Raw genomic sequence first — 18,972 nt, 5'->3', positions numbered from 1 at the left:
ATTATTCACCGCGATATTAGACTGAGGGTCATGCATTCTTTTGAATTTTAAAATGTTAAAAAAAACGTTCACCTTTCATGTCACACAGAATACATTAATTCATTGTTATGCGCTAAGAACGCATGGAGAAATGCTTTTTCCGAAAACACGTGAATCCATCAGCGATAGGACGACATCTTGGAGAGTGACAAACGGCAAATCCACTTGGACAAACTTCAGTTAAGCAACACTGCCTGAATTATAGTTAAGACAAATCGACACAGTGTGTGTGTTAGACTGAAGTTGGGGAGTGTTTTATTTATTTATATATTTTCATCAATAATTTTGGGGGGAAATTGTTTATTCAACTCACGATATGGACGGGTCACAAGTGATTTTTTTTTATTTTATGTAAAATGTAAGCTTTGAACTTGGTAGAGTAGCAAAAGACCAAAGGTAGACACAAAAAATAGGTTAGGGGTTCTCAAACTATGGTTTGTGTACCACTGATCCATCTAGTGGCACGTCGGAATCTGAAATATATATATATATATATATATATATATGTATATATATATATATATATATATATATACATATATATACATATATATATATATATATATAAAAAATTAAATAAATGATTGAGGCCTTTAAGCGCAGCTGTCTCAGCCCCTGACTGTGTCGTTGATTTAAGAGCCACTCAGAAAGCTTCTCTGTGTGATTACTAGACGATAAGCTGACTGCAGGATAAACCCACTGCGCTGGACTCCTCTGAATTACAGAGTTTCACACCAAGGTTCCTGCTCTCTTGGTTTCCAGTTCCTATAAGTTATTTTATTATTCATCTGCAAATATGACGATCAGAACAGCCCGTCCAGACCGGGTGGAACATTTCCGGCCACATATGCACTGCCTGAAAAAGGTGGGTGAAATATTTATTTGTCAGATTTTACCATTATTATCCTTTAACCTAGTGAGGAAATATCGATGTTCAAATTTATTAATTGAGGAACGCACAAATCATGATTTTTTTTTTAAAATATATGTTTTATTTTTGCACATCAGCTCCAAAAAATTTTTTATATTTTTATACCCAGTGTACAGTACCAGACTTTCTTCTCATTGGCTGTTTTTTTTCTTCCTCCCCGGTTTCATATAGAATCTAATTATGTGCATGTGAACATACGTACAAAGTTCACAGATGATTTAAAGAGCGCCAGGCTGCTGCAGACCGTCTCTTTATTTATCTGAAATCCTATTAGCTCCTCTGCTGCAGTAAAAGCTGAAATGTAGTCACAGCCCAGGGCAGAAAAACAGAGTAAACACAGTAAATGCTGCAACTGTGTCTAAGAAATGAAAGAAAGTGTCAGGGTTTTAATCTCAATGACGTGAGCGTCTTTAGTCTGAGGCTGTACTGGTCTACATGCCGATGTGTCCCTAATGCTAGTGTCTGTCTGTGTTAAACTGAGACACAGATGATTGCCCTGAGCAAATGTCCCTACATTTATCCAAACCAGGAATATTAGACCTCAGTGGTGGTGATAAAAATGACATGAAATATATTTTTCACTTGCAGCTGGAGGCCCTGGTGGTGGAGATGCAGGACCCAAAAACTGGAGTGAAGGGCTCAGAGCAGAAATTAAACGTCACGACCATCCCCCATGTCATCACTGGTGAGAATAATACACACCTAAACACACACCAGGAAAAAAGAAAGAACAAAACCAATCATAAATACAAATAAAAAAGGAAAAAGAAAGGAATCAAATGTAACTCCCTGTCTTCTCATTTTTTGTAAAATACATAAATCTTAATGAGAGTAGTACACACGTTAATGGTCAATAAACTCTCCTGTTACGTCTGAATTCTGATAAATACGTCAATGCTACGACAAGAAGTCAATATCTGTGTTGATTCCTGATAAAAACCAGTGTAACAAAAGAGGAAGTTTGTGGTACAGACGATGCTGAGTGAAAATGCTGCTCGTGTGGCATCTGCTGAATCACGTCACGTTGACGTCATCAGTGTTTTTTTTCTTCTGATTGTTCTGATCATTTATTGACTGTGGTAACACGGCAGAGTCAATGTGGTTTTATTTAAAGCACGGCATGAACCACCTTTGACACGCTGCCTTCACTGTCTAAGCTGCTAACACAGGCTAAAACAGGCCCAACACAATTGGATGAGCTTTGGTCCAGGACTTAGGAGGAGAGGTGACTCTGTAATCTGCTGCCAGTGAGGCCGGTGATGAACAGTGTACTGTATATGGGCCAGAGCTGCAGCGTGAGCTGAGTAATGGAAACTGTAGACAGGAGGAAAAAAAAAAATCAATGGCTGTTCTTTTCCACCGGGGGCTGCTGTGGAGTAATCATGTGACTGAGCGACACAGGGTTTTCATAGAACGAGAAAGGTTTTGGTACCACCGCTACATTTTTTTTTTTTGGTTTAAACAACGCAATTATTCTTAATCAGTATTTAATCAGTTACAGTTATTAAATGTAAATAAAGCTGCGACGTGTATGAGCTGCCCCAAAACTAAAGTTCGCTGTCTGTTAAAAAAAAAAAATCACTGTATGTAAAATCAAAATACTGGCCTCTTAAGTGAAGTACATTTGAATACAAACGTGATGATAAAGAGTCCAGTTTCTGTGACTTTCAACTCTCACCCAGGAAAGGACATCGTTGCGTGGATCACCAACAAGATGAAGACCACAGCGGAAGGTCAGAGTCTGAGAGTCAGTCAAAAATAAAATGTCCAGTTCAAACCTGTCGCCCCCTGCTGCTCAATGCTTCTCCAAAACCCCTGACTCTATGTCCCCCCCCGGCCCCCGTCTGTGTTCTTCCAGAGGCTAATGTCGTTGGCACCATGCTGGTGGCCTACGGCTACATTTACCCCCTGCAGAATCACAAGAAGTTGGTCATGTGCAACGACAGCAGCCTGTACCGCTTCCAGGTGACAGTCCTGCAGGACTTCACAACAGAAAAGCGTTGTTTTTGTATGAGGTTGCCATGGTGTGAGCATCAATAACACACAGCAGTGTCTTTTCAGACCCCGTACTTCTGGCCTTCACAGAAATGGGTGGCAGATGATTCCGACTACGGTGAGTTTAAAGTCACTCAGAGTCAAGATGAGACACAGAATGGAAACTTTAAAAAAGACAGTTAAAAAATGATCTAATCAGCACTTCAATATGATTGCAGCCATTTACCTGGCAAAAAGAAACATCCGGAAGAAAGGCTTGTTAGAGCCATATGAACAGGTCAGTGATCAAACCTGGAAAAGTTTCATCATCATCTCCTGTTTCTTCATCACTTTTCTTTTTTATTTGTACTAAATATTGGTTCATATTTTTTATTATTGTTGCAAGCGTAATCATTATTATTATTATTATTATTATATCAAACCTGTTGCAAGCGTAATCATTATCATCATCATTATTATTAGTGGTAGTGTTTTTTATGAATAAGAAATCCTTATGTAAAAGGAAGCCGTAAATCTTGTTTTCTTCTGCCACACCTCCATAGTCATTTAACTGTTTGTGGCTCAGCTGCTCAGCCGTTGTTTCTGTGTTTTCCCCAGGTTCATTACAATCACCTCCACAAATGGCTGAACCACAAGTGGGACTTTATCGTGATGCAGGCCACTGAACAGTACAGGTACCTGAAAGCACAGCAGCCAGGAACCGAGCCTCAGGATTTCCTCCTTTCACATTTATTCTTTGAAAGTTCCCACTGAGGACAGATAAGAAAGGCGAGGAAAGAGGGAGAGCAGGGCGTCGACCGGAGTTCCTACCTGGAATAGAACCAAGGACATTCTGAGGACTACAGTTACAGAAAGTCAATCAGTTACTGAAATGAAGTGGAGAAGTGCAAACTTCTAGATTCTGAGCCTAGTTTTTAATGCCACATCAGTTTTGTGTACTATTTTTGGTAATGCATTACACAAGGTGTGGGACAACTGTGTGTACTGGAGGATTTTTTAAAATCCTCAGCCTCCTTTTCTATGTTTGTGTCTGTACGTATGTGTGTCAGGGCTGGAAGAGAGAGGAAGAAGCCAGATCGTGTGGTGTTTGACTGCCAGGAGAGAGCGTACTGGATACTGAACAGGCCCCCGGTCAGTGTGTATGTGTGTGTGTGTTTACACGTACATCTATTTACAATAATGTAATTTTTCCCCTCAGTGTATTTATCAAACACGTCCTCTGTATGTTTGCAGCGTCGTACACATAGTGCTCTGGACTGTGGTCCAGACCGTCTGATTGATCCTAACGCAAGTGAGGTAACAGGTCAGTGTATACACACACACACACACACCCAATAGATCCCATACAAAAACGACTAGTCATCCTTATCATTAACCTGAGTCTAATCTAACTTAAATTTTAATTCTAACTTCAAAAATTAACTTCAAATCTTCGGAAAACCAAAAGGACAAAAGGACATGTTCCCTCAACAACAACAACAACATAATAATAATAATAAATGACAATAACTTAAATCAACTGTCTGCTACCAATACGCCCAGTTTGTCCCCCAGAAGAACCTGAAGACAAATGGCGACATCTATTGGCGGAATTGTGTATTACAGCATTTGAAAACTACAGAACCATATCTTTTTTTTTTTTAATCTAATTGCTTTCTCCCTGTCTTGTCATTTTCTTCTCTCAACAGATCTTACATGATGATGAAAGTACTGCTCAAATTAGTATTAGTATTCTGTGTGGTGTTTACTCGTGTGTAGGTTTTTTCAATAGTGTTTTTATATGTGTATTTTTAACTAAAAATAAATAATTACACTTAGCAAACTGGAGACTCTGCTTAGTGCTGTGTTAGTTCTCTAGTATGTTATAATTGTTGTTGAATTAATGAGAATTTTTCTCTTCTTCTTTATTCAGAAAGAGAGTTTCGACCTGTACAGAAGAATGGTAATAAAAAAGAATGCAATATTATTATTATTATTTTAGCAGTAGATCACTTGTTTCTTGCTTTTCAAAGTTACATTGTGTGTTTTCCTGTTTTACCCCAGAATATTTTCTATCAACAAGCCATCATGAGGTCAAAGGTTAAATCCAGTGTGTCACTTGGAGCGTAAGTTCCATCATTCTGCCTGAAACCAAATTCATCTTTTTTTATTTGTGCTAAATATCTGTCATAAATTGTCACCTGTTTATTCTCACAACTTTATTTGACTGTTCCCTCTGCAGACTTGTCAAATACGTCACCACTTACAAAACCCACGACCCGTTCCTGGCTCCGTGTTTACCCAGCAACCCCTGGCAGACGGACAGCGACGCCTACTGGACTCTCAACATGAGAAGGTGACGTGTTTTCGTATTGGCGTGTTTATTTTGTTGGATGAAAATTTGGTCGGTGTGAGGTGAGTGGTCGGTTATTTAGCTGGATGCTGATTGGTTAAAAAGATGTGTGTGTGTCTGTGTGTGTTTGCAGTGTTGACCTGCCCACTAAGATGAGGGTGGAGCGCTGGTCCTTCAGCCTGTTTGAGCTGCTGACCGACCTTCGGGGCCGAGACGACTTCAAGATCTTCCTCAAGAAGGAGTTCAGTGGTACGTTTTTAAAAATTAAAATTAAAAACACAAACAAACAAAAGTCCAGCTTTAGGACAGATCACAGCAAACCCAACTGCTGCCAATGAATGTTTTCTGTTTCCCAGGAGAGAACCTGGCTTTCTGGGAAGCAGCGGAGGAGCTGAAATGGGGAACAGCCTCCTCCATGAAGTCCAAAGCTGAGACCATCTTCAAGTAAGAAGATGCTAAACCAACTCTGCCTTCATACAGTTTGATAACTATGATATAACTATGATATCCTGCCTCTAGTGGAGATTTAAAGAAGAATATAAATATATATATGTGTGTGTGTGTGTTTGTGTGTGTGGTCAGGACCTTCCTGGCTCCTAATGCTCCTCGCTGGATCAACATTGATGGCCGGACCATGGGTCTCACGGTGAAAGGTCTTGAACATCCTCATCGCTACGTGCTGGACGCTGCTCAGACTCACGTCTTACTGCTGATGAAAAAGGTTTTGTAATTGTTGTCTATTCTGAACAAAGAATCTCTCCGTCAATAGTTCAAAATCAGATGTATCCAAACCTCCCACTGTCTGCAGTCCCATCTTTTCATCCTTGGACTTTTCATTTCAGGACACGTTCTTCCGTTACCTCAAGTCTCCAGTTTACAAAGACATCCAGAAGAAGGCTCTGAACCCTGAGCCTCACAGCTTCAGGTTGGCAGCTTCCCTCCGCACTTCAACCAGTGGTCTCCAACCTAAAATCAAATAGAAAAAAAGAGAGAGAGAATGAGAACAAAACGTTAAAGTTCTAAAATGTTTTTGTTTCACCTTTTTCTCCTTCCAACCCAGTCCTGCACAGCTGGAACAAAACGCCCAGAATCGAAGCCCTGGCATCCATCCCATCATCCTCTGGAAGCAGGAGGAGGAAGAAAAGGCGAAGGCAGCTGCAGCCTCTGCTCCTGTTGATGTCAAGGCCATGATGAGCAAAATTGACAGGAAGTAGACGAGAAGATCAGCAGCTGCTGAGAATCGTCCTAGACATTTTATCATCAAGCTAAAAATGAGAAAAATCTAAGAGATGTAGAGGAGAAATATGAAGCATGTCTGTTATTCATTTAAAATAAAGAAACAAACAAACAAACAAAAAAACACATCTAACAGGTCAACAGCAAAAACATACACAGAGAACAATTGTCTTTTCCCCCAAAACACAAATATTTATTTTGACATAACTTTAACATAGATACATAAAAAAAAAGTTTTATTTGGCCATGCCAGAGAGCCAGCTGAGTTTAAATAACGATGGAGCACTGGCATCTTCTTCCTGATTGGCCAGCTGTCTGAAGAGGTTCCCCGGCCTGAAAGTGGCCTCACTGTCTGCTGCTGAGGGGGGAGGAGCCTGTCGGAGGGAGGAACATGAAACAGGTTCAGGTGTGAACGTCTACACACGCAGGAGGAGACACGAAGGTCTCATTAAAACAGATAAAGATAATGAGTTTGTCCACAGATATAACCATGATATCCAACAAGACAACCTGAGAAAGGAGTATTGACCATGTGAGACAGCAGAGGGCACTCTAGGCTCAGTCTGACCTCAGGCTGTATGAGTCTCACATAAACTATTTGGTCCTGTGACATCAGCAGTTTCTACCTTCTCTCCTTCCTTTCTGGTGACAGTGTTCAGGTCGTCTTCTAGAAGAAGTATTTCACCCGTAGAATGAAGACCCAGCAGGTGGCAGTGTTGCAACTCAAAATATTCAGATCTACTACTCTGCAGGCATTAGCAGGGTTAGCATGAGCTAGCCTTGGTGAAGACTGTCTCTTAAAATAAATACCCCATGTACTAGCATGTGGCTAACACACCTGGTATTAGCGGCAGACTTCTTTTTTTTTAAATGACACGATGTGGATTAGGTCACACTTTAACCCTTCACTGTTGAAATTAACATGTTTTTACAATTTTGTTTTACAGCTGGTATTAAACCTACTTTAACTACTTTTTCCCTCTACATCTAGATATATGTCTCTCTCCTAGTTCCTCAGTAATAGAATGATTTAATGCACAGTTAGACACAGCAAACACAGCAAAGGTGACACACTGCACTACAGTCGACAGCAAACACACATCAGAGTGAGAAAATGGCCTCCAGAGCATTAGGATCTGAGACTGTTGTCACAGGTGCTACAGTAAATGTTAGCATTTCTAGCAGATTTGGTTTTTTTATCTACATAAACCACATGGTGCTGTGGTTTAGTCAAAGCGCCTGTCTAGTAAACAGGAGATCCTGGGTTTGAATCCCAGCAGTGACAACCATTCATACAGATTGGTGGATGGTGTTTTGTGGCGCCTCCAAGGGGCAGCCTGTTGTAGCACATCTGGTGTTGGATCAATGAAGTTCAAATTAGTCTTGATATTATAATGGGATTTTAAAAGCAGTGAAAGAAAACCCAGTGATGTTTTTGCCCAGCTGCTCATTCCTGACCCTGATACACACAGGTTTAAAAACACACACATGAACTTGCCTGTGTCTGTGCAACTCAGAAACGCTGGAGGTTTAGAGGACGTGAGAGGTAACAATGAGGAGGAGTGGAGTGAGTCAATGAGAAAAACGGAAAAAGAATGAAGATGACATGTGCTCCTGAGTCTGCAGGGGGCACTGTACACTGTGTTTCCTAACACTCACCATCTGGAGCGGAGCATCAGAAATCCTGGAGGCCGTCTTGGACGTGCGGACATTGGACATGCTGAGAGGCAGCAGCCCGAACCTGCGGAGAACAGAGACGTGGGGTCAGGACAGAGGTCTGACAGGTCAACACAAAGTTGTATTTTCAGACTTTCGTCTGTTGACATGTTTCTCAAGTTCATGCACATGCACAAGCTCCAGGTAGAGCCTCAAAAATGTGGAACCTTCTGAGGTTCCAGAGGAGCTGCTGTTGACCTCTGACCTGATCTGGCTGCTGGCCAGTGGCAGGATGTTGTAGGGTTCCTGAGCGTTCACACTACTGCTGCGTGTTGTGAACTGCTTCTCCGATCCAGTCAGTAGACCCAGCAGTACCTGAAACACAGCATCACGTTTAAACCAATCACAATCACGGCACCGTCCGAACGCCTGGTGACGCTCGTTAAACGACGGCAACACTTTGTTCTGCACATGCACGACTTTGTCAAAGGGTGGCGACATACCGAGCTCCTCTGGGACATCCGGCTGAGGTTGTTGTTGAGCGGAGGTGTGAACACGTCCAGGTCAAAGGGGTCGATGAAACTTTCCAGCCAATCACAGACCTCGTGAAATCTGGAGGAGACAGAAATCCAGACAAACTTTCTAAACACCTGTCACGGGAAAACAAACAGTTCCAAATAACAATGACCAACGATGTGGGTGGGAAAATATCACAGACCCTGACCATGCGGTTTCATTGTTACAATGTCAGTTACCGGCGGTGACAGCGCCACCATCAGGCGTAACCTGACAAATGAAGAAAAAGACTGATACCTGGGGTCTTGGTGGGTGCGGGAGCTCTTGCCCTCGTCCAGCCGGCTGCTCAGCATGGTGTTGAGGTAACGCAGGTCAAATAAGAGCTGCAGAGCTCTGTTCTGGGTCATGGGGAACACGCACCCCTAGAGGAGCAGAGAAGGAGGTGCAGAGAAGGAGGGGCCGAGGATTTATGAAAATAACCATAATCTTTATAACTATCCTTACTTTTATTTTAACTTTTTTTTCTTTCTTCCCGGAGCCAGTAGGTGGCAGAAAGGATTTTGAATAAAGTTCAACAAAGTATTGACTGTGATGGTGTGTGTGTGTGTGTGTGTGTTACCTCTGTGTGGTCCTGCTGTGACAGGCTGTGGTAGTGTTGCAGAACCTGACTCAGACAGACCTTCAGCAGTTCCTGGAGTGTGGGCTGTGGGAGGGCGTGGCCCCCCACTTTGTTTACCTCCACACACAGCTGGAACAGAAATGACTGGACGAACCAGGACGGCTGCAGAAGACACACACACTCAGATCATATCGCCTATGCACACCGTCTGTCTGTGAGTGTGTGTGTGTGTGGTCGCCACTGCACACCGTCTGTCTGTCTGTGTGTGTGTGTGTGTGTGTGTGTGTGTGCTGCTGACCTGCACTGGAAGACGGATTTTCGACGTCACACTGCTCCCTGACTCCGCCTCCTCCTGAATCTCCAGGTCTTCCCAGTTGGTGGCTGTGGTCAGGATGTCACCAGCAGACTTGGAATGCAGAACTGATGCAAACTTGTCCAGTAACACCTGCCACAACACAACAAAGGGTTACACACAACTAACCTTTAAACCCAGCTGTGAACAAACCTCAGAGTAAACATCGCTGAACAGGAAGAGTCGACACGTTTGGATCAAGGTGACTGATTGGACTGATATAAAACATTTGATGTTATGAGAGTCGTACTTTGGACACGGTGGAGCACCAAATGCGATAGGCCTCCATGCTGCAGTTGAGAAGCTCCTCCCTCAGCTCCGCCCACTTGGCCTGTACAGGACTGACCTCTGCGGCAGCCCTGGCCTTGCCCAGCTTCTTGGACGGCCTGGGTGTCCCTTTGATGGAGGGGTCAGCGCCATTCTGTTTTCCCAGGATGCAATGTTTCAGGTTGGGACAGAGTTCACCCATGGACTGACAGAGTCTGGCCATGAAGAGGACTGAACTAAGGAGGGAGGGACTGGGCTGAGGTGAGGACGAGGACAGTTCAGCACGAACAGAAGAGAGGATGTGACGGACACAGGCCAGGGAGCCTTCGCGTAAGGCGTCCTCCACGGCCGGGGAGTCCGTGAAGCGATTAAAGGAGGAGGGAGGCGAGACGTTGGCAGGTCCAGAAGAAGAAGCTGAGACGGAGTCAGAACCTGTGTGGAAATAAAAGATTTGACACCACTGTCAGGGAGGTTACAGGATCAGGCTTTTATCAGAGAACTGCAGGTTTGAATCCCATGACCTGCAGGGCTGTAGTGTGTTGAGCAAGGCACCAAAGACTCCCTGCTGTTGTTTTAATTACTGCGTGTCACTACAAAGCACCAACCTGCATCCTGAGAGGGAAGGTAGTGCTGGAGGTCATCCAGTCTGGTCTTCAGCTTTGCATCCAATGAAGAGCAGAAGTTCTGGACACACGGTGTGAGGGCCTGGGTCTTCATGGCCAGACCACTCCTCTGATGCTGCTGCCCACGCTGGCTCACACTCACCCACCCTGCATCACTGGGAAGGTCTCCTGGAGACTCGGACCACAGGAAGGAGGCCACGTCTATCTCATACTGGCTCCTACGTCCAGAGCTGAGGTTGGCACCTGCGGGCTGATCCTCAAGATCCTTCACCGCGGAGATGAGAAGCTGGACAGAACTGGATGAAATGGCTTCAGTTTCTTCTTTAGTGATGGTCTATATAAAAAAATAAGAATATAAGAATAAGAATACATTTACATTTATGTTAACAGGAATAAGACCTGGAGAAGCACGAACATTAACAGGAATAAGACCTGGAGAAGCACAAACCTGCAGGCGCTGGAGGAAAAGCTGCTGAAGGAAGTCATCCCAGACAGGCAGGGGGCGGTCCAGCAGCCTCTGACACACACTGTTCCAATGCTGACTGATGGAGTCCGTGGACAGGAGGTCCCACACTGCATCTCTGATGGACGCCAGCCCTTTCAGGCTTTTCACGTAGACCAGGAGACTTCCAACGCCATGGCAGATGTCCTCCTTACATCTGAGAACAGAGGAGGGGTTTGTCAACAAAACAGCAACAACTAAAGCAAACAAATCCAGGAGAATATCCTTACTTTTACTTTAACTTATTTTTGAAACAATTACATCTATCTTCCCACTTTGCCTTTGTTTTTCCAGGAGAATTCTTACGTGTCTATCCACTGCTGCAGGGTGTCCCGCAGCTGCTCTCTCTGGATTGGCTGAGCCAGGGTGCGCAGCGCAGGCTGGAACTCTGTGATGGAGGGAGGAAGGTGCCTGAACCAGCTTCCTGTGCTCGCCTCCTCCTGCAGCACCTTCTGTACTTTAGCTGAAGGAAGAAACGGCATGGACACAGGACACTGAGGAGTCTACTTAACCATGTTGTATGCAACCTTAGAACAATCTGTATGACATTCACAAGTGTTTCACAAAAGAAAAATTACAAAAAAAATTAATGACTAAATTAATTTACAGAGCAACACAATCAGTTCACTACAGGATGTTATTTCGTATATGGCGAGGTGATGCTTTGTTTTTTCTTTTGTGAGGTTTCTACATTAGATATGCTACAAAATACTACCATAAAACTCTCATATCATTAATAAAGGGCAATATTCAATGGATTTTTTTAAATAGTGTAACAAAAAAAAATCAGACGAATTTAAGACATCAAAAATCTAGAATGTTCTGTGTATTTACCTGCTGGACTGCTGGAGGTAACATTGTCCAGGACAGAGAAGAGCATGCCGCAGCTCAGAGCTGCATCTCCAGGTCTGGCGCCTCCTTCTGGAGGCAGGTAGAAGACAGCGTAGGCCTGGAACAGAGTGGTGACCAGCAGTTCCACCAGGCTGCACACCTGAGCCTTGATCCCTGCACCTTCATGAAAACAACGGCATGATGTTACTGACTTTGTTGCTTCTCTTTACTTGTAACTTTATTTTACTTTATTTTATTGACCCTCACACAAACACACATTTCTGAGCACACCCGTGTGAATAATTACCATGCTGAGGCTGGTTGAGCAGCTGGTGAATGGAAGCTTTTCGGGCGAGCAGGAAATCAGCCAGGGCCTGACGTGGGGAACTGCCCTCAAGCAGCATGGTGGATACAAGGGCTTCAGCAATAGCCTGGTCAGACACCGCCCGGCCTCGCAGAAGAGACTTGCTGTCGAGCAGAATGGTGGACCTGCAGAGAGACAGTTGGTTCACTGACCTTTGAGGCCTCTAACGTTCTCATGTGACGGCATGAAACAGCATCCTGTACCTGAAGTGCCCAGTGGTGGCTACTTGGCGGACCACGATAGGGAACCGGGCCAGGACAGGACTGTAGTGACCTCCTGCGGCGTTCTCCAGGTGCAGCAGTTTGTGCAGGTGGCAGCACAGCAGGTAGAGCTGAGTGGCCTGGAGGTACTGGGATGCCTCCATGGCACTCCAGATGCGTTCTGGGATCTCCAGAAGGAGCTTTATCTGGGACGCCATTGTGTAGAACTTGTCCTGCCACTGTTTCTGGCTCTACGGCAAATGGTACAGACATACATCTATGTATATATTTGCACATGTTGACAGATGCATTGAATCTGAGGTTTGAGCCGCACCAGCTCGGACTGAGACCGCAATGGACAGATGTCAGTAAAGCATCATCATAACATAAATAAGTCGTTATATTCAAATTGTTGTTACATTTAACTGCCAATTGTCTAAATGACGTTTGTTGATTATATGTTGAACTGCTGGTGCAGGTGTAACGCAGCTTTACCTCCTGTCTGGAGCTGCCCACAGCGGATCTGCCCTGTTTCAGAACCTGACAGTACTGATGCATGTCCTGGATGGAGTGGACCACACTCTCCGAACACTGTCTCATCTCTCCGATGGTGTCGGCGGCGTCGATCAGGTCCCGGTAGCGCTCCCCGACCATTTGTCTGAGCTCTTCCTTCTTATGCTCGATCTCGCCGCGGACTCTCCGCTCGATGCGCCGGATCTCCTCGGTGTTGTACCGCTCGAACAGGCTGGTTGGGTGTTTTATCTCCGACAGCCGGAGCGACTGTACCGGGTCCGTAGCCATTACCTGGGAAATAACAACAACTACAGCTGCTACAAAAACTTCACCAACCCGGAAGACCGAGCGGAAACGAACGTTTGACTTCCACGTCGTTACTAGTGTGACGTCATCATTCAGTGATGTGTTTATTGGTTAGCAAAACTGTTTGTCAAACAGCATTTCCGTGAACTAAGTCCCGCCCTCTTGTGATTATGTTATTTTACATTACATTTAGCAGACGCTTTTATCCAAAGCGACTAACAATTTAAATAAACTCCAAAAAAAATCTGAGAGAACAAAACATTTCTCCAAAAAAAAATCTGAGAGAACAAAACATTTTTATTAAATAAATCATAATTAATTATATAATATAATATAAATTATATATTTATTTCTCAGTTTGATTTTTCTTTAGTGAACTTTCAAAGAAACGGTCTTTCTGCCTGGATGAACCAGGATCAGACTGGTCCCGTTTTGACCACGTCAACAGTTGTTGTCAACGAAGCTGACAAGTTTTACAATTAATATTAATAACTAGGGCCGTTTATTGATGACCCTGAGAAAATACATGTAATATATGGCTGTACTTTGATTATTCGCGGATACAGTTATATACTGCTGACAGCTACTGTTTGATCAGACTCCAGCTCATTTCTCATCCCCCAGCTGTGGAGAGAAGAGAAATGAGCAGAGATGAGAGCAGTTAATGTCACATTCAACACAAGTAGAGCAGCAGCGCCCTCTACAGTTGGAGTAAGGGAAGACAATGCAACACATTCACCTGTCAATTAAAATATGAACACACGGAGTTCATAGACAATAAGGTCTGTAAAATTGAAACAGTATGGGAATCTGATCACACGCCACCAAGTGGAGAGACTATGAGGTTTACAAATAATTATAAAACACATTAAGTTTTAACAATTTGACTCCAGTGTTCTACACTGACATCAGATCATCCACAAGGCCACGCAGATCCTCCACTGCTGAATCCTCCAGGTTGTTTCCCCTCAGGTCCAGTTTCCTCAGATGGGAGGGGTTGGACGTCAGAGCTGAGACCAGAGAAGAACAGCTGATCTCTGACAAACTGCAGCTGCTCAATCTGAATAAAGAAGAAAAGACAAAGAGAAAAGTTGATTTTCTTCAGCATCTGGATTTTTTTAGTTGTTTAAGGTTTTTTTTAAAAAAATATTATCAGATCAACCTTTACTTCTTCAAACTAGATTCTAGACTGGTTCATATTAGATTAAACTAATTCCAACAGCATTTAAAACAGCTTTAGATCTTTTTTTTCATTACCTAAGAGAGATTACATTTTAATAAAAGCATTTGTATTGAACAGATGAATTATTCAACAGAATGAATCAGGTGTGTAGTATTTTTATTATTAAAGTTTGACCATCTAATCATCCCCTCGTTGTAATCCACAATGTTATAAAAAACTCTACAGGAACTTTGCTGTTCAGTTAAACTGTTTACTTAAAAAATGAAACAAAAATGAAACATAAAAACAGACGGTTATCAAAAATACAAAAGTAAAAAAATAGGTGAAAAAAGTGTGAAAGAGTGAGAAATAGCAAGAGAGAAAGATCAAAAACCATTGTGACTCCACTCCATGTCTGACTGTCTGTTCAGGTGATAACATCCACATTGGTATTTTAAAACTAAAAGGCAATTAAACATGTATAATTATTCTAAAGCCACAACATCTCCAAAATATTATAAAGGCAAAAAAATGAAATCTGTTAAAAACTGCATTTACAAGATGATTTAAACCATGAAAATCTCTCATTCTGTGTTGGAGCTGAACTTGATAAAAACAAACACTGGTGTCATTTCATCCACTTTTACTTTGGTCTGGGTTTGAGACACTGGGAGATTCTGATCACTGTACGTTTAGAACTCACCTCAGATCATCCAGTTTACAGTCTGGACTCTGTAGAAAACCACACAGATCCTCCACTGATGAATCCTTCAGGTTGTTGTAGCTCAGGTACAGTTTCCTCAGATGGGAGGGGTTGGACTTCAGAGCTGAGACCAGAGAAGAACAGCTGATCTCTGACAACCTGCAGTCATTCAACCTGAATAAAGTAAAAAAGACAAAGAGAAAAGTTGATTTTCATGAACTGAGTTTATGTATAATTGATTTTTATTGTAGATTATTTATATTATATTGGCTATGATTGAATCAAATAAGATTTAATTGACCTGATTATAATAAACTATTTTTATAAGAAGAGAACAGATTTTTACATTTTATCAGAAACATACTTTATTCTCCAGGTGTATCAGTGATGTGAAGTCTGATCAAATAAAACAGTTTTTTACTCCTCTGAATCTAAAAACACTTTGACACATTGTAGAGAAGACAGAGTGAAAACAACCAGAGTTCTGAACTAGAATCCATTCATTTATAATCAGTGGTTCATCTGACTGTGAAGATGAATCAGCTTCACCCTAACATTGACAACAGTAACAGTCAGTGAACTCACCACAGATCCTCCAGTTTACAGTCTGGACTCTGGAGAAAACCACACAGATCCTTCACTGCTGAATCCTTCAGGTTGTTTCCACTCAGGTCCAGGTCCCTCAGACGGGAGGGGTTGGACTTCAGAGCTGAGACCAGAGAAGAACAGCTGATCTCTGACAACCTGCAGCTGCTCAACCTGAATAAAGAAGAAAAGACAAAGAGAAAAGTTGAAATTATTATTATTAAATTAGATGAATGAGTCCAGCAGGAGTATTTAAATTAACTTTTTTCATGAAGAGAGCTGAAGATTAGATTACATTTTTAGATATGATACATTTTTATTGAACTTTTTTCATCAGATTAATATAAAATGTTTCAGTTTGTCTGAATGACTGAGATGGTTAAACCATGAAAATCTCTCATTCTGTGTTGGAGCTGAACTTGATAAAAACAAACACTGGTGTCATTTCATCCACTTTTACTTTGGTCTGGGTTTGAGACACTGGGAGATTCTGATCACTGAACTTTTAGAACTCACCACAGAGTCTCCAGTTTACAGTCTGGACTCTGTAGAAAACCACACAGATCCTCCACTGCTGAATCCTTCAGGTTGTTGAAGCTCAGGTCCAGTTTCCTCAGATGGGAGGGGTTGGACTTCAGAGCTGAGACCAGAGAAGAACAGCTGATCTCTGTCAACCTGCAGCTGCTCAACCTGAATAAAGTAGAAAAGACAAAGAGAAAAGTTGATTTTCTTCATAAACTGTATTCATATTAACTTAATTGTTATTATAGATATTTATATTATATTGGCTATGATTGAATCAAACGCGATTTCAGTGATTTGATTATAATAAACTAATTTTATAAGAAGAGAACAGATCATTTTACATTTTATCAGAAACATACTTTATTCTCCAGGTGTATCAGTGATGTGAAGTCTGATCAAATAAAACAGTTTTTTACTTGTGTGAATCTAAAAACACTTTGACACATTGTAGAGAAGACAGGGTGAAAACAACCAGAGTTCTGAACTAGAATCCATTCATTTATAATCAGTGGTTCATCTGACTGTGAAGATGAATCAGCTTCACTTTAACATTGACAACAGTAACAGTCAGTGAACTCACCACAGAGTCTCCAGTTTACAGTCTGGACTCTGGAGAAAACCACACAGATCCTTCACTGCTGAATCCTTCAGGTTGTTCCAGCTCAGGTCCAGTTTCCTCAGATGGGAGGGGTTGGACTTCAGAACTGAGACCAGAGAAGAACAGCTGATCTTTGACAAACTGCAGCTGCTCAACCTGAATAAAGTAGAAAAGAAAAGTTGATTTTCTTCAGCATCTGGATTTTTTTTGTTATTTAATGTTTGTTAAGAAAATATATTATTAGATCAACCTCCACTTCTTCAAACTAGATTCTAGATTGTTTTATATTAGATTAAATCAATTCCAACAGCATTTAAAACAGCTTGAGATGTTTTTCACATCTTTCACTAAGAGAGATTACATTTTAATAAAATGATTTCATTCAACAGTTGTTTAATTAAGATTATTGTTACCTCAGAAAGTTTAATTTGGAGCAGTAGAATATTATTACGTTAAAATAAAACAGCACTTTCTGTCAGTGAACTCACCTCAGACTCTCCAGTCCACAGTGTGGACTTTTCAGTCCAGAACACAGATGATCCACTGCTGCATCCTGGAGCTGGATGTTCCTCAGGTCCAGTTCTATCAGATGTGAGGGACTGGACTTTAGAGCTGAGGCCACGACTTCAGCACCAGTCTCTGAGAGGTCATAACCTACAAGTCTGTCAGGACAGAAAATATAAAACAATAAATTAATGAACACATACGAACAGATGAGAAGACGAGTGGCCATGTGATGAACATCTGCTCTGGTTCAGTTCAACACCTATGATTCTGGGTGAATCAGTGTGTGGAACAGACCAGGGTCACACCCTGAATCTGTATTGTCTGAATCCATACTGTAGCTACCTGCTGAAATTCACTGCACTTCTCCTTTAGTCATCCAACACTATTAAACTGAATGAACACTGACTGACTAATCAATAGTGATTGATCACCAACTCACCGAGCCGTCCTGCAGTTCCTCACAGCTGGGATCAGTCTCAGTTTTCCCTCCTTCGATGTATTATACTTCTCCAGATCCAACTCATCCAGAACCTCCTCTGACATCTGCAGGATGTAGGCCAGAGCTGAGCACTGGATCTCAGAGAGTTCCTTCTCTCTGTTCTTTGACTTCAGGAACTCTTGGATCTGCTGATGAACTGACTGATCCTTCAACTCTGTCAGACAGTGGAAGATGTTGATGCTTCTCTCTGGAGAGATGTTGATCGTGTTCATGCTTTTTAGGTTTTCAATGACCTTTGGTATGGTTTCTGGACTGTAGTGTGTCTGACCCAGCAGGTCTCCCAAGATTCTCTGGTTGGACTCCAGACACAGACCATGAAGGAAGCGAACAAACAGGTCCAGGTGACCATTTTTACTTTGGAGGGATTTCTCCATTGACTTTCTGAGGAAGTCAGTCATAGTGAAGTCATATTTTACCTTAAACGTATTAACAATAGTTTCCAATTTGGATTTGCTGGGTTTGTATTCTTTTCCCAGGAAGTCCTGCAGTACCTGTGTCCTCCTGTTGGTGTAGCAGTGGAACATGTAGACTGCAGCCAGAAACTCCTGAACACTCAGATGAACAAAGCAGTAGACAGTTTTCTTGAAGATCACACTCTCTCTTCTGAAGATCTCAGTACAAACTCCTGAGTAGACCATGGCCTGGGTCACGTCCAGACCACATTGGTCCAGATCTTCTTGGTAGAACATGATGTTTCCTTTCTGCAGATGTTCAAACGCCAGCCTCCCCAGCTTCAGAAGAACATCTCCGTCCAACAGACCAGTCTCAGGTCCTCCACTGTACTTCTTCTTCTTCCTCTTTGTCTGAACCAACAGGAAGTGAGAGTACAGGTCTGTCAGGGTTCTGGGCAGTTCTCCTGTCTGCTCTGAGGTCAACATGTGCTCCAGAACTGTGGCACTGATCCAGCAGAAGACTGGGATTTGACACATGATGTGGAGACTCCTGGTCGTCCTGACATGTGAGATGATTCTGTTGGACAGCTCTTCATCTCTGGACCTCTTCCTGAAGTACTGGTCCTTCTGGTCGTCAGTGAAGCCTCGTACTTCTGTCACCCTGTGGACGCACAGAGGAGGGATCTGATTGGCTGCTGCAGGTCTGGAGGTGATCCAGA

General features: G+C 42.5%; 4 protein-coding genes and 1 long non-coding RNA gene across 11 annotated transcripts in view; 1 reads left to right on the top strand and 4 right to left on the bottom strand.

Moving 5' to 3' along the window:
* The first annotated feature begins 633 nt into the window (after positions 1 to 633).
* On the top strand, positions 634 to 6,551 carry rgs9a (regulator of G protein signaling 9a). Of its 2 annotated transcripts, XM_008330478.3 has the most exons (17): positions 634 to 904; positions 1,559 to 1,655; positions 2,653 to 2,703; positions 2,829 to 2,935; positions 3,032 to 3,083; positions 3,184 to 3,242; positions 3,563 to 3,639; positions 4,015 to 4,096; positions 4,199 to 4,261; positions 4,878 to 4,907; positions 5,009 to 5,070; positions 5,187 to 5,300; positions 5,431 to 5,546; positions 5,654 to 5,741; positions 5,880 to 6,018; positions 6,140 to 6,222; positions 6,358 to 6,551. In XM_008330478.3, exons 1-17 carry the CDS (start codon positions 836 to 838, stop codon positions 6,509 to 6,511), a joined length of 1,443 nt encoding a protein of 480 aa, XP_008328700.1. In that variant the 5' UTR covers positions 634 to 835; the 3' UTR covers positions 6,512 to 6,551. The 2 variants fall into 2 exon arrangements, with proteins under 2 accessions (XP_008328700.1, XP_016896027.1); XM_017040538.2 differs by lacking the exon at positions 634 to 904 and having other exon boundaries at positions 1,446 to 1,655.
* Positions 1,009 to 6,465, bottom strand: LOC112488417 (uncharacterized). The gene is made up of 5 exons (XR_003052431.1): positions 6,337 to 6,465; positions 6,090 to 6,263; positions 5,883 to 6,006; positions 3,644 to 3,775; positions 1,009 to 1,672 (listed from the first exon to the last, which is right to left on the bottom strand). It is a non-coding gene; the product is annotated as an uncharacterized LOC112488417 (long non-coding RNA).
* Positions 6,552 to 6,699: 148 nt separating the features above from the next.
* cog1 (component of oligomeric golgi complex 1) lies at positions 6,700 to 13,351 on the bottom strand. Of its 2 annotated transcripts, XM_008330481.3 has the most exons (16): positions 12,959 to 13,351; positions 12,467 to 12,714; positions 12,207 to 12,388; positions 11,903 to 12,079; positions 11,375 to 11,531; positions 11,015 to 11,225; positions 10,549 to 10,900; positions 9,927 to 10,375; positions 9,623 to 9,769; positions 9,325 to 9,486; positions 9,003 to 9,127; positions 8,693 to 8,801; positions 8,455 to 8,564; positions 8,193 to 8,274; positions 8,032 to 8,055; positions 6,790 to 6,907 (listed from the first exon to the last, which is right to left on the bottom strand). In XM_008330481.3, exons 1-15 carry the CDS (start codon positions 13,262 to 13,264, stop codon positions 8,047 to 8,049), a joined length of 2,826 nt encoding a protein of 941 aa, XP_008328703.1. In that variant the 5' UTR covers positions 13,265 to 13,351; the 3' UTR covers positions 6,790 to 6,907; positions 8,032 to 8,046. The 2 variants fall into 2 exon arrangements, with proteins under 2 accessions (XP_008328701.1, XP_008328703.1); XM_008330479.3 differs by lacking the exon at positions 8,032 to 8,055 and having other exon boundaries at positions 6,700 to 6,907.
* Positions 13,352 to 13,718: 367 nt separating this feature from the next.
* On the bottom strand, positions 13,719 to 18,966 carry LOC112488362 (ribonuclease inhibitor-like). Of its 5 annotated transcripts, XM_025064158.1 has the most exons (7): positions 17,802 to 18,966; positions 17,344 to 17,517; positions 16,838 to 17,011; positions 16,249 to 16,422; positions 15,733 to 15,906; positions 15,148 to 15,321; positions 13,727 to 14,342 (listed from the first exon to the last, which is right to left on the bottom strand). In XM_025064158.1, the coding sequence occupies exons 1-7, from the start codon at positions 18,788 to 18,790 to the stop codon at positions 14,180 to 14,182; spliced, it is 2,022 nt and encodes a 673-aa protein (XP_024919926.1). In that variant the 5' UTR covers positions 18,791 to 18,966; the 3' UTR covers positions 13,727 to 14,179. The 5 variants fall into 5 exon arrangements, with proteins under 5 accessions (XP_024919927.1, XP_024919924.1, XP_024919928.1 ...); XM_025064156.1 differs by lacking the exon at positions 16,249 to 16,422 and having other exon boundaries at positions 13,720 to 14,342; positions 17,802 to 18,935; XM_025064160.1 differs by lacking the exon at positions 16,838 to 17,011 and having other exon boundaries at positions 13,721 to 14,342.
* The window catches only part of LOC103393516 (uncharacterized), a 5,064-nt gene continuing 4,979 nt past the window's right edge, over positions 18,888 to 18,972 (bottom strand). Inside the window, exon 8 of the mRNA XM_025064535.1 lies at positions 18,888 to 18,956. Within this exon, the coding sequence (XP_024920303.1) occupies positions 18,888 to 18,956 (69 nt within the window). The remainder of the gene's footprint in view (positions 18,957 to 18,972) is intronic.

Source organism: Cynoglossus semilaevis, chromosome 17 (assembly GCF_000523025.1).
Source record: "Cynoglossus semilaevis isolate Cse_v1.0 chromosome 17, Cse_v1.0, whole genome shotgun sequence".
NCBI lineage: Eukaryota > Metazoa > Chordata > Actinopteri > Pleuronectiformes > Cynoglossidae > Cynoglossus > Cynoglossus semilaevis.
This window is presented reverse-complemented; position numbering and strand designations above follow the sequence as displayed.

Bases quoted from the DNA above. Each gene is read 5' to 3' on its own strand.
- LOC112488362 (XM_025064158.1), bottom strand. From the start codon at position 18,790: ATGTGTCAAATCCCAGTCTTCTGCTGGATCAGTGCCACAGTTCTGGAG. The intron at 16,423-16,837 runs GTGAGTTCACTG...TACTTTATTCAG, and splicing joins TGTAAACTGGAGACTCTGTG to GTTGAGCAGCTGCAGGTTGA. The intron at 15,322-15,732 runs GTGAGTTCACTG...TACTTTATTCAG, and splicing joins TGTAAACTGGAGGATCTGTG to GTTGAATGACTGCAGGTTGT.
- cog1 (XM_008330479.3), bottom strand. From the start codon at position 13,264: ATGGCTACGGACCCGGTACAGTCGCTCCGGCTGTCGGAGATAAAACAC. The intron at 12,389-12,466 runs GTACAGGATGCT...GTCTCTCTGCAG, and splicing joins GCCACCACTGGGCACTTCAG to GTCCACCATTCTGCTCGACA. The intron at 6,908-8,192 runs GTGAGTGTTAGG...TCCCTCCGACAG, and splicing joins CTGATGCTCCGCTCCAGATG to GCTCCTCCCCCCTCAGCAGC.
- rgs9a (XM_017040538.2), top strand. From the start codon at position 1,475: ATGTCCCTACATTTATCCAAACCAGGAATATTAGACCTCAGTGGTGGT. The intron at 5,071-5,186 runs GTAAGTTCCATC...TTCCCTCTGCAG, and splicing joins TCCAGTGTGTCACTTGGAGC to ACTTGTCAAATACGTCACCA. The intron at 5,547-5,653 runs GTACGTTTTTAA...TCTGTTTCCCAG, and splicing joins CCTCAAGAAGGAGTTCAGTG to GAGAGAACCTGGCTTTCTGG.